Consider the following 12799-nt stretch of genomic DNA (forward strand, 5'->3'; position numbering starts at 1 on the left):
TCAGATCAATCTTGGAGAACATTTTACCCCCAGCTAGGGAACTAAACATCTCTGCTGGTATAAGGATTAGATATTGATCAACTACCATAATCCGATTGAGGGTTTAAAATCACCCCATATCCTGATATCATCGTTCGGTTTAACAATGTTCACTGTTGGAAAAGCACATAGAGCGATGTTAACTAGTTCTAATACACTGTTTTTCACGTTCCTTTTCAATTCCTTCTCGATCTGTGCCCGAAGATGCATAGGAGGTCGCCGTAATGAAAAAACCTTCAAATCCGCCTCTGGTCGCACAGAGATGCCCACACTGAGAACTGCTGTAATAGTTTCTCCACTGGTGCTGCAATCTCACTTGATTCTGTCAACATTACACCACCATGGTTTCCCATGGCTTTAAGATAGTCTCTGCACACTGTCGCCATCCCAACCTTTTTCACCCAATCCATTCCCAGCAGGTTTGAGCCTTTTCCTTGTCTCACGTAGAATTAAATAGGTGCAAGGTTGTTGCAAAATCTAAGCTGACCTGTCATCGTGCCCTTAAATCTCATGATTCGACCTGAAGCATTTCGTAGCTGCTCCCTCTTCTTACTCAACTTGGGCTGTCCCAATTTATTCCACGCTATCTCATCCATCAAGGAAACGTCCGCTCCTGTATCGACTCTAAAAGTTAAGAAACAGTCATTCACTCGTACATTCACCTCAAGTTTCCTTAATGTATCACGAACAGTTTCTGCACAGTAAACATTCTTTGTGACAGAGTCAATGCAATAACTTGATTCTTTATCCTCCTGAGACGAGCTTCCTTCTAAATCTACCTTCTGGGAGTTTCGAGCTTGTTGTACCTTCTTTGTTCTCTGAATTGCATCTCCTGGTTTAGCAACTTTGCCACGCCTAAATTCCAATGACTTTTTTGGTTCTTCGCCGTCTTCTTCGTACATTCCCATTGGTAGTGTCCTTATTCTCCGCATTGAAAACAGACAAACCCTCGTCTGGTCTGTTGACGTTTATTGTAAGGTTTGCCTCCCTTCACATATTTGACGTGACAAGAACACATATTCACGTATTATGCAATCGCAGAATTATTAGAACTCGCGTAGCAAGCTAGTATAATGTTTTAGTTGTGTGTGTGTGTGTGTGTGTGTGTGTGTGTGTGTGTGTGTGTGTGTGTGTGTGTGTGTGTGTGTGTGTGTGTATGTGTGTGTGTGTGTGTGTGTGTGGTATGACTTGAAAGCGCATTTATAAAGAAAAACAACAAGAAAACGCAAAAATTGACGTTAATGTTGTTGTAGTGAGCAATAAAAAAGGAGATCAAGCATGCATTGTTCTACCTAAAAATGAAATAATTTCAAGGGATCCCACAGATTCTTCCAAACCCAATGAAGGTTTGATCAATGATTATCGCACTATACTATATTTAAGATTTTTGTTCGTAGACGCAATCATCGGTGGCACATGTTGAGGCGTGGGATGCCTCATAATTTGGGCATTCTTTACTGCTCTTGGAAAGGTGGAAGAGGAGGTTATACTGGCATGTAGTCTCTTCTTGTGACAAGGAATGCTGGTTTGTAGTATTGGTTTGATATACTCTTTGTTTTTGATTGTCAATCACGTAATATGCTATCTTAGAATTATTGCAACCCTCGTAGCAAAGTTTTAAGGTTTTTGTGTTTGTCTGCATGTGTGTCTGTGTGTGAACACGACATATCTCGAACGGCTTAGCATATCAATATGAAGTTTCACGCATAATATGACAATATTGCCAAAATCTAGGACGACGTCAAATATTAGCACTCAGGCTCCAGACCCTAGCGAGTTAGAGACCGTTCCCGTTACCGGTGCATGTCGAAAAAATGATGTTCCCGCGCAAGAGTGTCTCCCAGATAACTTTCAAGGAAACAGCGTCCCTGCTAAGCAAATGTGGTCACATACCATGCAAAATCATTTCCCATTTTTTTTGGGAAATCTAACCCCTTTATCACCACAGCTTATCTAGCGGAAGTAGTTTTCTATAAGATATTTTGTCACCCAAGCATACTTACGTTACTTGCAACTTAGAATACTCGAAATCTGACAGTTTCCATAGGTCGGACATTAAACAATATTTACGAAAAACTATGTAACCAGGCCAGCAAAAAAGCTACTTTAAATTTCATTTTATTCCGACGTCAGCTTTTACGCATGCGTACTGTGTTTTGCATGAGAAAACGCAGCAGGTCTAAATTTACTAAACTTGTCCGTTTCCCTTTGCTTGAAGACGAAGCCCTGCTTATCGTGTACATAAACGCATTATATAAGAGCCAAAAATTGTGCAAAACATGACATGCCCCTGCTTTCTACGCACTGAGCTATATATAGCATTAATTGCAACGTAGATATGAAGAGGAGTTAGATAAATTTATTCCTTTATCCGGGAGTTAGCAAGGGAAGCGCCAGCAAGCCATGGATAGCAGCTATCTCTGCCAGCTAACGTTCTGCCTGCTATTGTTCTTCACATGCAGTCAAAACGTGATGCAAGTGACAGGTAAGCACATACTAAAAGTGTTGTACGCGTACGTAGACGCGAGATCTAAAATCAAGCGGTGAAGTTGCTATACAGACACTGCAAGACTTAAAAGCTATCATGAACGTTTACTATAGTTTCCCTTGTCACTTTTGAGTATGGATAGAGAGTACACCGAGACACTTTCACTAGCTAGAAATTATAAGGAGGCGTGGTTGGTAACAGTATTACGCAGACGCGACACAGCGACAGTTTAGAGCCAAGAAGCTCGAATCAGCAAAACCGTAGAATTCAGCTGTGGTGACAGTATATGTATACTGGATGCGAGCGGTATCATCAAGCCTACGCAATAGTTTTACTCCCCAAGAGGTCGAACTTACGTAACTCGATCTCATGTCTAGAAGCATCTTCGTTACGGGTAGACAGATCCTACCGTTTGTCAGCTCCATATCACCACGTCAATCTCAAACTATACGTTGTCGCATTCGCGTACTCACGCATGTATGCAAACTTTGGATGTTTAGCGGACAGCAAATTTCATGGATTACTTGACACGTGAACAAGAAGATGGAATTACAACCGGAAGCCGGAAATCGAAACGAGACCGAAACTCATGGATATGTGTCGTGTGTGTGTGTGTGTGTGTGTGTGTGTGTGTGTGTGTGTGTGTGTGTGTGTGTGTGTGTGTGTCTGTGTGTCTCTGTGTGTGTGTGTGTGTGTGTGTGTGTGTGTGTCTGTGTGTCTGTGTGTCTGTGTCGTGTATGTCTGTGCCATGGAATGAGATGACCGCAACCTAAAACTAGAAATGCGGAAATGGAAAATTGAAAGCGGGGACCTAATTCGATAAAAAAGGGAAATCAGAATGGGCCATGGACGGGTATTTATCACAGGGAGTTTCGCTGGGTTTCTAACTGCTATCCAAACTTTAGTGTCACTCAATAGCAACAGAAACTCAAAGATACACTACTCTCTGTTCGCGTTCACTGTGTATTTAAAAATCGCTTTAACTCCTGTGTCCTTCGTCGGTAAGCGACGATCTTGGCATCATTCGAAAGCGCAAGAGCCCGGATTTCTTGTCGACGCTCAACATAGCATGTAACTAAGACACACCCAGGAAGATAAGGTTTTTGCATATCAAAGACCACTAGTCTATTAGGACGTTATGGTTACGATATGATTTACAGATAAGTGGTCACGTAAGCAGATGCCATGTCAATTACTTCATTACTATTAATTACTCTAGTGCAAAGCTTCATGCGTTCAGCAACGCTTGGTAGTGTTCGTCTGGGCTTGGCTGGTCAATGCGACATCACTATCAACTGCCGTCACTTCGTAGTCGTCATCTATCTTATTTGTAATGTTAGAGCTCTCCATGATGTCTTTTCTGCATCCCGTCTTTTTTCTAGAAATTTTTCTTCTTCTTTTTCCTCGTGTTTTGCACGTATTGTAAGTCACAGTAAAACACCTCTGTGTCAGTAACAGTAAATCCGGAGTCACAGTAAACAAGCTATTGACGTCATAGGTCACAGGCAATTAGTTAAGTGTTTCTAAACCAACACAGGTGCCTCATTACGTAGTTCCAGATTCACAGTAAACGCGAACAGAGAGTAGTGTCATGTCCTCCGCGGGTTCATAGTCATCATCCTATGCAACTCGACTTTTTAGACTTTACCATGATCTATTGGCAACGGCAGATGCATTTGACGCAGCGTTACCCGGGCTAGACGCTTTGCTAGAACGATACATGATCAGAAGAGAATAAGCACGACAATGTGCGCGCTACTCTTTGATGACATGCATACATGTACACGTGGGAATGGTAATAAGTCATTATATTAACGCACACTAGGAGACAATTAGCGAGCTTTCCAGAAGCATGGGCTTCAGCTATCTCAGACTCTGCACGCTAACGTTCTGTCTTCTACTGTTCAACCTGGTGCAAGTGACAGGTAAGCAGATAGTAGCTACAAGCGTCCTCTCTATCTAGATACACACGCATGTGAATGGACGTGAGATCTACAAATAAAGTCTAGATATAAAACGCTGCTCCACATATTGCAAGACTGATAAACGTTTATGAAAAGTGCCTGTTTACCTTTTCTGATAGTCTAGAATTTATATAGGTACGGATAGAGAGCAAATTTACTAAACCAAGAGACTTTAGTAACTAACTCTAGAGAGGCATGGTTGTACTAATATCGCAAGAACCTAAAGGCCAAGATAGGACACTAGTTTTTTCTTTGTAGATGTCATAGCGGCATATTAATTAAAGCAGAAAACTTTATAAGTTAGCAGAAGCGTGGCAACGGACGGCTTATGATGAGAAGTTATGCGAGTATTTATAGCGAACTCAAGACGACTCACAGCGGATTCGCGACGAGACTTTGTCGTAGGAACTATAGTGTGTGTATACGTTCAGCGGTATCGCAAAACTACGCAATTGTTACTTGAGCCTTCCCAATAGTCAGAGATGAAGCTCACGCGACTAGAACTCAGCGAGAACATCGTAATTTCAACGGTGTCACTTCTAGACACCGCGTCAATTTAGAAGTATTCCTTTCTCGAGCTCGCGTAATTACGCATGAAATGTTCGGAATCGCCGAATAGAGAACCGAAAGACTAGACAAGTGAACTAAAGATAGGATTACAAAGAGAAACCGGAACTCAAAACAACTGAAACTTGCAAAAAAGACCGGAACTTGAAACAAGAAGGCCGAAACTTGAAACAAGGAAACCAGAATGAATCCTCAGCTCACGGGGTCTTTAGCAAGGTTTCCAACTGCTCGCCAAACCTTAATTATGTTGTTTTCACCACATCAGTCCCATGTAAGGTGTCTCGTAAGTGCTCTAAGCAAACCCTGCCTGAGAGGTGCCTAGACAATCATGGATGTCTATACAGAAGATATGACTTTGCAGAAGATCCGTCTCTAGGTCTGACTGGATCCAAGAAGCACTGTCTTCTGAAAGTGGTGCAGGTTGTGATGACCTAGACTAGTAATGTGCAGCCACCGTATTGTGCTCTACGCTTCCAACAGCACTGGAACAACCAGCTTCCGCCACAGCCACATGCGGCTTAGTACCTCTGTACCCGCAAGACACTGACAGATGTACTCTGTAGACTTGTCAGCCTCTTTCCTGGCGATGTTGCCATCAGCAGAGCAACTGATATCAGTAAGAAGACAAACGTCTGTCTTATTATTTCTCAAGCAGATGTCAACACAATTGCCACCGATCTTCTTAGTAGTAGGGATGGCTGTATCCCACATCATAGTGATGTCGTTCATCTCCACTAGCCTATCTGTCTTCCACTGGAACCGCAAACTGATGGCAAATGTTCCAATGAATAATGCAGACCCCTGATCGTGTCGATCAGTGTAGTCCATCGGTGCCAAGGCAATACAAATGGCCGCAATGTAGTCGACTGTCTTTGTGATCCATTTTATGCTAGAGTTTATGAATTGTTAATTTTTGTTAATTGTTTTATAGGTAAGAGATCGGCTCCTACAAAAACATCAAATGCTAGTCTACCTGAATATCGATCAGATGCTGAACTCTTGCTTAACAAAAGGTCCATACCAATAAATTGTCGACTTGCTGGAGGCGTCAACGAATACCAAGGGCTATTTATGATACTACACAAGTATGCAAATTCATGTAGAGCTGTATACGTGTGCATTAAATAGAGCACACACACACTCACGCACGCACGGATGCACGCACGCACGCACGCACGCACGCACGCATGCACACATACGCACACACACGCAAACACACGCAAACACACGCACGCACACAGACACACACACACACACACAGACACACAGACACACAGACACACAGACACAGACACACACACACACACACACACACACACACACACACACACACACACAAACAAACACACACACACACACACACACACACACACACACACACACACACACACGTGTGCATACATGCTCTGCGGTGCAGTTTCAAATCAACTAGAGTCGGCATCCTTTCTAATAAATTAAAAACATTAACCCTTCAACTACCGTTTGCTGATATTAACGCCAACACTTGACACTAACGCGATGCAACAGTCGATTACCTACTTATTCGCAACTGTAGCCGCCTTATGCAAGCGAAAATTTCAATACATACACAGTTGAAAAGCCTGTTAATTGCGATTTCGAAATGATGCAGTTCTCGTAGCTATTGATGTTTCGATACGTTCATGGCTACTTCCTGTCTACGCTACACTAATTGAGTCGCCGCTGTCTTCATCATCGAGAAGATCTGCATTCTGGTGCGTTGCATCGTTGTCTGGAGAGCTAATAAACATATAGAATATTAGAAAACGGTTTGAATGATTGTTCTAGACTGCATTCTCTAACCAAAACATACGGGTACATAGCCATAGCAACAGAGAACGTGCCGTTACTATGGGCATAACTCAAATTCTCCCCAACGGCTAACGGCTAAACCTAGAAAACAGTTACTGAAACTTTTACTGAAAGATATCGCAAAAAAGCGAAACGTTTAGATATCCAAATGATGTAGATACCTACTACGTGGCGCGTTATTGTCTTCACTAACGGAATATCTCACTCGTTCTCCGTCGCATCGGCCTCAAATAATGCGTCCGAAGCGAAATACACGTAAGAAACGTTTGAATACGTTGTTTTTGCCTCTAAAGTCTTGGAAAAATCACAACGAAGGACGAACTACGGCCAGAGCGCATGCAGCGTGTCGGAAAAAATTGTGACGAAGCCGCACGTGTTGTGTTAAATTCAGTCGGTGTTAAAAAGAGTGTCCGTGTTAAATTCAGTGGTTAGATTCAGTCGGACGTTAAATTACCGTTATCTAAATAACTGTTTTAGTAATTAGCATCAACTTTACACAATCAGTTTCTATATTCACAATTGCTCTGTTTCTAGTGGTATATGGGGCTCTGTGTGCTCATATGCCTGGGGTGTAGATGAAGCAGACGTGGCGTGCCGTCAATGCTCCTACGACAAAGCAGACATTCTAAAGACACCAACGTACGTCACCATTTTGCCTCGTGATCCATTCATCTGGTTCGACCATGTCAACTGTGACGGATCCGAAACATCACTAACACAATGCCTGTACACTACCTCGGAAACCGGAAAATGCACACAAGGGCAAGCTGTGGGTGTTGTCTGTGGTATGACTCGCAAGGTACGTCTGTAGGAAAACAATAACCAAACACACAATTTGTTGTAGTGAGCAATGATAGAGATCGCACGGATGTTGTACCCACAAAAGCTTCCAAATCGGACAAAGGTTTGATCAATGATTATCGGTTAAGTGCACTACAATATTTAAGTTTTTTTGTTCCTAGTCACACTCACTGCGGAAATTTCAGTGGGAAGCATTGCAGCTGTCGCTGTCTTAGCGTTCATCATGTTCATGATTTACAAATGGTGGCGCCGAGCGGCCTACGATGTTTAAGTAGGGAATGCCGATTGTTGATCTTACGTTGCTAGACTGTTTGGTTTGACGTGACAAGAACACATATTCACGTATTATGCAATCGCAGAATTATTAGAACTCGCGTAGCAAGCTTATATAATGTTTTAGTTGTGTGTGTGTGTGTGTGTGTGTGTGTGTGTGTGTGTGTGCGTGTGTGTGTGTGTGTGTGTGTGTGTGTGTGTGTGTGTGTGTGTGTGTGTGTGTGTGTGTGTGTGTGTGTGTGTGTGTGTGTGTGTGTGTGTGTGTGTGTGTGTGTGTGTGTGTGTGTGTGTGTGTGTGTTGAGCAGCGTAACATATCAATATATAGAGCTTTCAAAAAGTAAAAATCTTGCCAAACTTTGACGTTATTGAAATTAGCACTCAAGGTTAAGGACTTGGCGCTCCGAATAATTTTTGTGCTCTATTTAATGCTCTGGACAAAGGTCGTCGTCGTCTCGAGACAATCGGTATAGAGAGACCGTCCCCCGTGGCCAGTGTAAGAAGAAATAGTATCCCGCGAACAATTATTTAGGAAAGGTGTCTCCGGAAGGAAAAACCTGTCTCCATGCATGCAAGAAACAATTTCAAAAATTGCTATAAAATGTAACTCCTAACTCTATATATAACCATAAACCTAACCTTAACATTGACAACTCTGTCTTTCCTGTCCATTTATCGCTGTGTTGCTGTCGTACGCTTACTTTCGTCTACCAATTTGAGGAACTCAATCAAGGGTGTCACGTGGGTCTCAATAGTGAGGAGGCTCATCAATAAAAGTTAAAGATGTGACTTATAGAAAATAAGATGTTTAGGACTGATTAATTCTCAAACAACCCGAGTTTAAATAAAATAATAATTTTAACAAACCACACCCTCGCAGAGTGAGGGGGTAGCGCGGAGGACTATTTCCATTGGCACCGAATATTTTCAATAGTCGGACAACATATGACAACTTTTGATAAGTCAGATTTCTAACTGATGGCGAATCTAGTGCTAAAGAAAAATTTCTCCAGAATTTTGGAAATTGAGTCCAATTGTATTGTCGATTCACCATCACAACACACATTTCAGTCTCAAGTAGATAGTAGTAACTATGAAGCCTTCAAACTTTCTTGCACTCTGAGAGATCAAGCCAGACTTACTTAGCACAACTTCAGAACTACATGCTGCAGGAAGCGTGGCTATGCTATAGAGCCGTTCCTCCCAAACCTTGGCCTTTCCATAACCAGGCATGAGTTCTGTATTACTGTTCGCTTATGGTTAGGCATAACTCTTTTTCCAGTTCATCCTTCTGCTGTAAGATGCAAGTGTCGTCAGTTAATTAATTGACGGTTTTGGTGACCATCTCCTTGGCTGCCGTCAGACTAATTTACGGTCAAAACCTCACGACGCTCTCAGAGACATTATCTTCAATGCTTTGGTAGGTGCCACGTGAACATATCAGAGAGCATGTGCCATAGGAAATTAATTAACACGTTGCTGCATGCACAGTCACAGTGTCAGATGAGTTCGTACTGGGCCACATACGACTGCTTACCCTGTTTCTTCAGACATTTTCTTTTTTGCGTTTTTTTTTCCGCGCGACCGCGCACTGATTTCTGTCGAGAAACATAGAAATAACACGGTGTGGCCTTATTAGGGAGCAGCTGTTAGTTAGCTTGTGGAAGTTCAATGCTAGACTGATAGAAGGTAGACTACTTTTAGATTCAGATAACTGTTTTTGGGATTTGCCTGTTATGTCTGTTTTGTTTGCCTTGTTGTAATCAATAAAATAAAATATAAAATGTATATATGTATATACATAATTTTTATTTATTATAAGTACCAGGAGGGACTAGCCGTGCCATCTATACTACATTTAGCTAGTATCATTTTAGCATTGCTACATAACAGTCTAGTAGAGAGGTGCTGATGAAATTGACAAACAGATCGGCTAATCGAAACAGTATGTTTAATAGAAGCTCTACTTTGTATATGTATATATGTATGTATGTATACCCTATGGGAGAAACCGCGCAGTCACGTTTAATAAGGCGCCTGATCTCCTACTGACAAAATAAATAATTATAATTCATGACATAGCTGTTACATATAAACTATCGGCTAAAACGTTCCAAAATTTATCACTCGTTAATGCTAGTAAAGTTTCAACAGTCTAACGGTAAAGTTGTCTCCATAGCAACAAGACACGCCTCCGCTGTTTTAAACGAGGTTGCAACGGTTATTGCGTGCTCGCTTCGCTCGAGCATGCAGGGAACGCGAGGGTACATCGCGAACAGTCTGATGTGATTAGAATCTTTCTTGTGCGTTCAAGCTCATTTTGACGAGTTTCGCTACGTCGGGGTGTTCAAATTTTGTATGGAAAAGACGTCAAATGCGCTCATCAGCGCAACGGAGGTAAAAATCGATCCATCAGATGGTTGTAGTACCTCGTGTATAACGAATCGTCGTGCCAAGTCTTTGGTTCTACGCTTTAGTTTTGCCAACTTCATAGAAGAAGAAGGCTCGTGATAGCGTCAATTCTATCTTCGCAGGTTGCAAAGTTGGTTGGAAACATGCAAGTGAGCTAGACGTAAGTTACAGACACTGTTTCTACACTTTAAGAGACGAATGGAGCTAGTCATGTTGTACTGTCGCTTCTGACTAGGAAGAAAGGAATACCGGAAGTGCAGAGTTACTCAAGAATGCACGTCGATTTGAAGGTGAAGCCAGGAGTTTTGAATATTGTCACTTTGCAGACGTAGCAATTGATGATGAAATGAAATTATAAAGGAAAGAGTTAATAGAAATAATTTTTTTCATAAAATCGGTCTGTGTAGGGAATCAGGCCCTTTTTAATTAATTAATTAAATCTATATAGAGGCAAAACTAGAAAAATGTACTAATCATCTATTCTTGCTGTATAGTGTAGCATAAACGACGGGCGATATCCCGGGATTGGGGTGTTTGCATGCAACCTTCTGTAAAGGTCAAGATAGAAAATCTTGTGTGATGACATTTTACGTCATTTCTGCTTACAACAGAAGGAAAAGATTGCCAACCAACTTCGTTACACACGCACAGTCCTGTAACAGAGATAGAGTAAATATGAACCATGCACATCATCAGTCTGAGGCTCAGTTGCTGTACTAACCGGATAGTCATCATGCTGCAACAGTTGTGTGGGAAATGATGTACCCTGTATAGCTATTTAGAAATAAAGGAAATGGCCTGTTGTCTGTAGAAGTTTGACGTCCGACATATAATGGGAAAGTGCACGCACTGTCGTCTCTGCTTAGAATGATGAAGTTACTGCATGTGCAATAGAGATAAAATGTCACTTGGTCGCACTGCAGTGTGGTATCCATGATCCTTAATATTATTTCAGAATTTCACAAAGGAAGATTCGTAAGTTGAGAAGCAATGCTATTGTGACAGTTGCAAGTTTGCATCTTACTTAAGTACCACACGTATATAACAGTCCTCTATTTTATATTACTCATGTGTACATGTGGTGTGTGTGTGTGTGTGTGTGTGTGTGTGTGTGTGTGTGTGTGTGTGTGCGTGTGTGCAGAATATTCCACATCCCAAACACATTAGAAACCATTGCCTCAAAAGTATCATCATCAATGAGCCATCTACTCTCAACGATAACAAGACAGTTGTCCATAAGACTGCAACAGTATAAATGCCAAGCCGTTGTACAGAACATTAAACCCAGATTTTGATGGCCGTTGGAGTATCCGGTAGGGTAACTGCATCCTAGTTATATTTATCTAATGACTCGAGTAGATTAGAAACGTTTAGGCTATAGTAGCAAATAGCATAGCTATATTCATAACACCACAAACCATATGCCATTGGCATTTAAATTCTACTAAATACAGTTACACTAAATGCAGGACTAGTAATAAAGGGTGTGATGGCCTTCTTACAGCAATAACATAAAACCTGTTTCAGTAAACCACCTACACCAAAAGCATCCAAAGTCAACCATTAGGACTAAACTTTTAACTTCAATTAAGTCTCTCTGACACTGCACTGAACACATAGCAGAAACAGACTACGTCATAATTATCTCTCCGTTGATATATTAATCAATAAAGTTATCTTCTTTATTGATTCTGTATAAATCTAAATACAACCTTCAGAGTTCCAATAATTTAATAAAACATCATATGTTTCAATTTCAATAGTTTGATAAATTGTTAGTAATTTCACTCATCTGGAACATGACACTGTTCTCCACCTTCTTGGTCACAGCATTCTCCATGGCCGAAGTAGCTACTCATAGTTGCTGTTTCGAGGGGAAGACAAGACTTTCGACCACTGTTTTGCACGGTAGACGTAACAAGACCCGGTTCGCACACATAGCTATAATTGCCTGCTCCCAAGCGCTCACAGTGTGCAAACTGTGGGCAATCATTGACTTTCAATGAGCAATAGTCAATATCTATAAAAACCGTCAATATAAAATAATGCATTTTCTTCCCAAAAGATTTACCAAGAATGAAAAGACCTTCACCCTTTGATGCAGTTGTAGCAGTCCATTCAGCTCCCCATTGCACTGATGACTTCAACATACCATTAGTAGTAAAACCTGCATTTTAGCAACAAGTTACTGCAACAGTAGACTATATTTTAATACCGTTTACCTAAGCAGTCTCTAGTCTCTAAGCATTTCTGTTTCAAAGCCTCATTTTCACCCTTGTGTTGGTCAGCAAACAGATAATCACCAACTGGAGAATCCACACCCTACAGATAATGTTACTACACTCCACATTCATGTATACCTAAACAATATCATTAAGATCAATAAATTGCTGAGTGACAAAAAGTACCGACAATACAAACGCATGG

The 12799-nt window shown here is 41.4% G+C and overlaps 2 protein-coding genes and 1 long non-coding RNA gene across 7 annotated transcripts in view; 2 read left to right on the forward strand and 1 right to left on the reverse strand.

The window, feature by feature from the left end:
• The first annotated feature begins 2483 nt into the window (after positions 1 to 2483).
• LOC134197219 (putative DMBT1-like protein) lies at positions 2484 to 8154 on the forward strand. Its single transcript, XM_062666505.1, has 5 exons — positions 2484 to 2524; positions 5990 to 6143; positions 7423 to 7673; positions 7733 to 7792; positions 7851 to 8154. The coding sequence occupies exons 1-5, from the start codon at positions 2512 to 2514 to the stop codon at positions 7958 to 7960; spliced, it is 588 nt and encodes a 195-aa protein (XP_062522489.1). The 5' UTR covers positions 2484 to 2511; the 3' UTR covers positions 7961 to 8154.
• A 2063-nt stretch (positions 8155 to 10217) lies between these two features.
• LOC134197089 (uncharacterized) lies at positions 10218 to 10834 on the forward strand. Its single transcript, XR_009972596.1, has 3 exons — positions 10218 to 10357; positions 10438 to 10532; positions 10608 to 10834. It is a non-coding gene; the product is annotated as an uncharacterized LOC134197089 (long non-coding RNA).
• A 1186-nt stretch (positions 10835 to 12020) lies between these two features.
• LOC134189296 (uncharacterized) overlaps positions 12021 to 12799 on the reverse strand; it is a 5973-nt gene continuing 5194 nt past the window's right edge. Inside the window, exons 11-13 of one of the 5 annotated variants that reach the window (XM_062657539.1) lie at positions 12595 to 12732; positions 12465 to 12539; positions 12021 to 12392 (exon numbers count right to left, since the gene is read on the reverse strand). The gene's annotated coding sequence lies outside the window, so the exon portion shown is untranslated. Of the gene's footprint in view, positions 12540 to 12594; positions 12733 to 12799 lie in introns of all 5 variants that reach the window. The other 4 variants (XM_062657552.1, XM_062657546.1, XM_062657557.1 and 1 more) reach the window with 4 other exon arrangements.

Source organism: Corticium candelabrum, chromosome 1 (assembly GCF_963422355.1).
Source record: "Corticium candelabrum chromosome 1, ooCorCand1.1, whole genome shotgun sequence".
In the NCBI taxonomy this organism is placed as follows: domain Eukaryota; kingdom Metazoa; phylum Porifera; class Homoscleromorpha; order Homosclerophorida; family Plakinidae; genus Corticium; species Corticium candelabrum.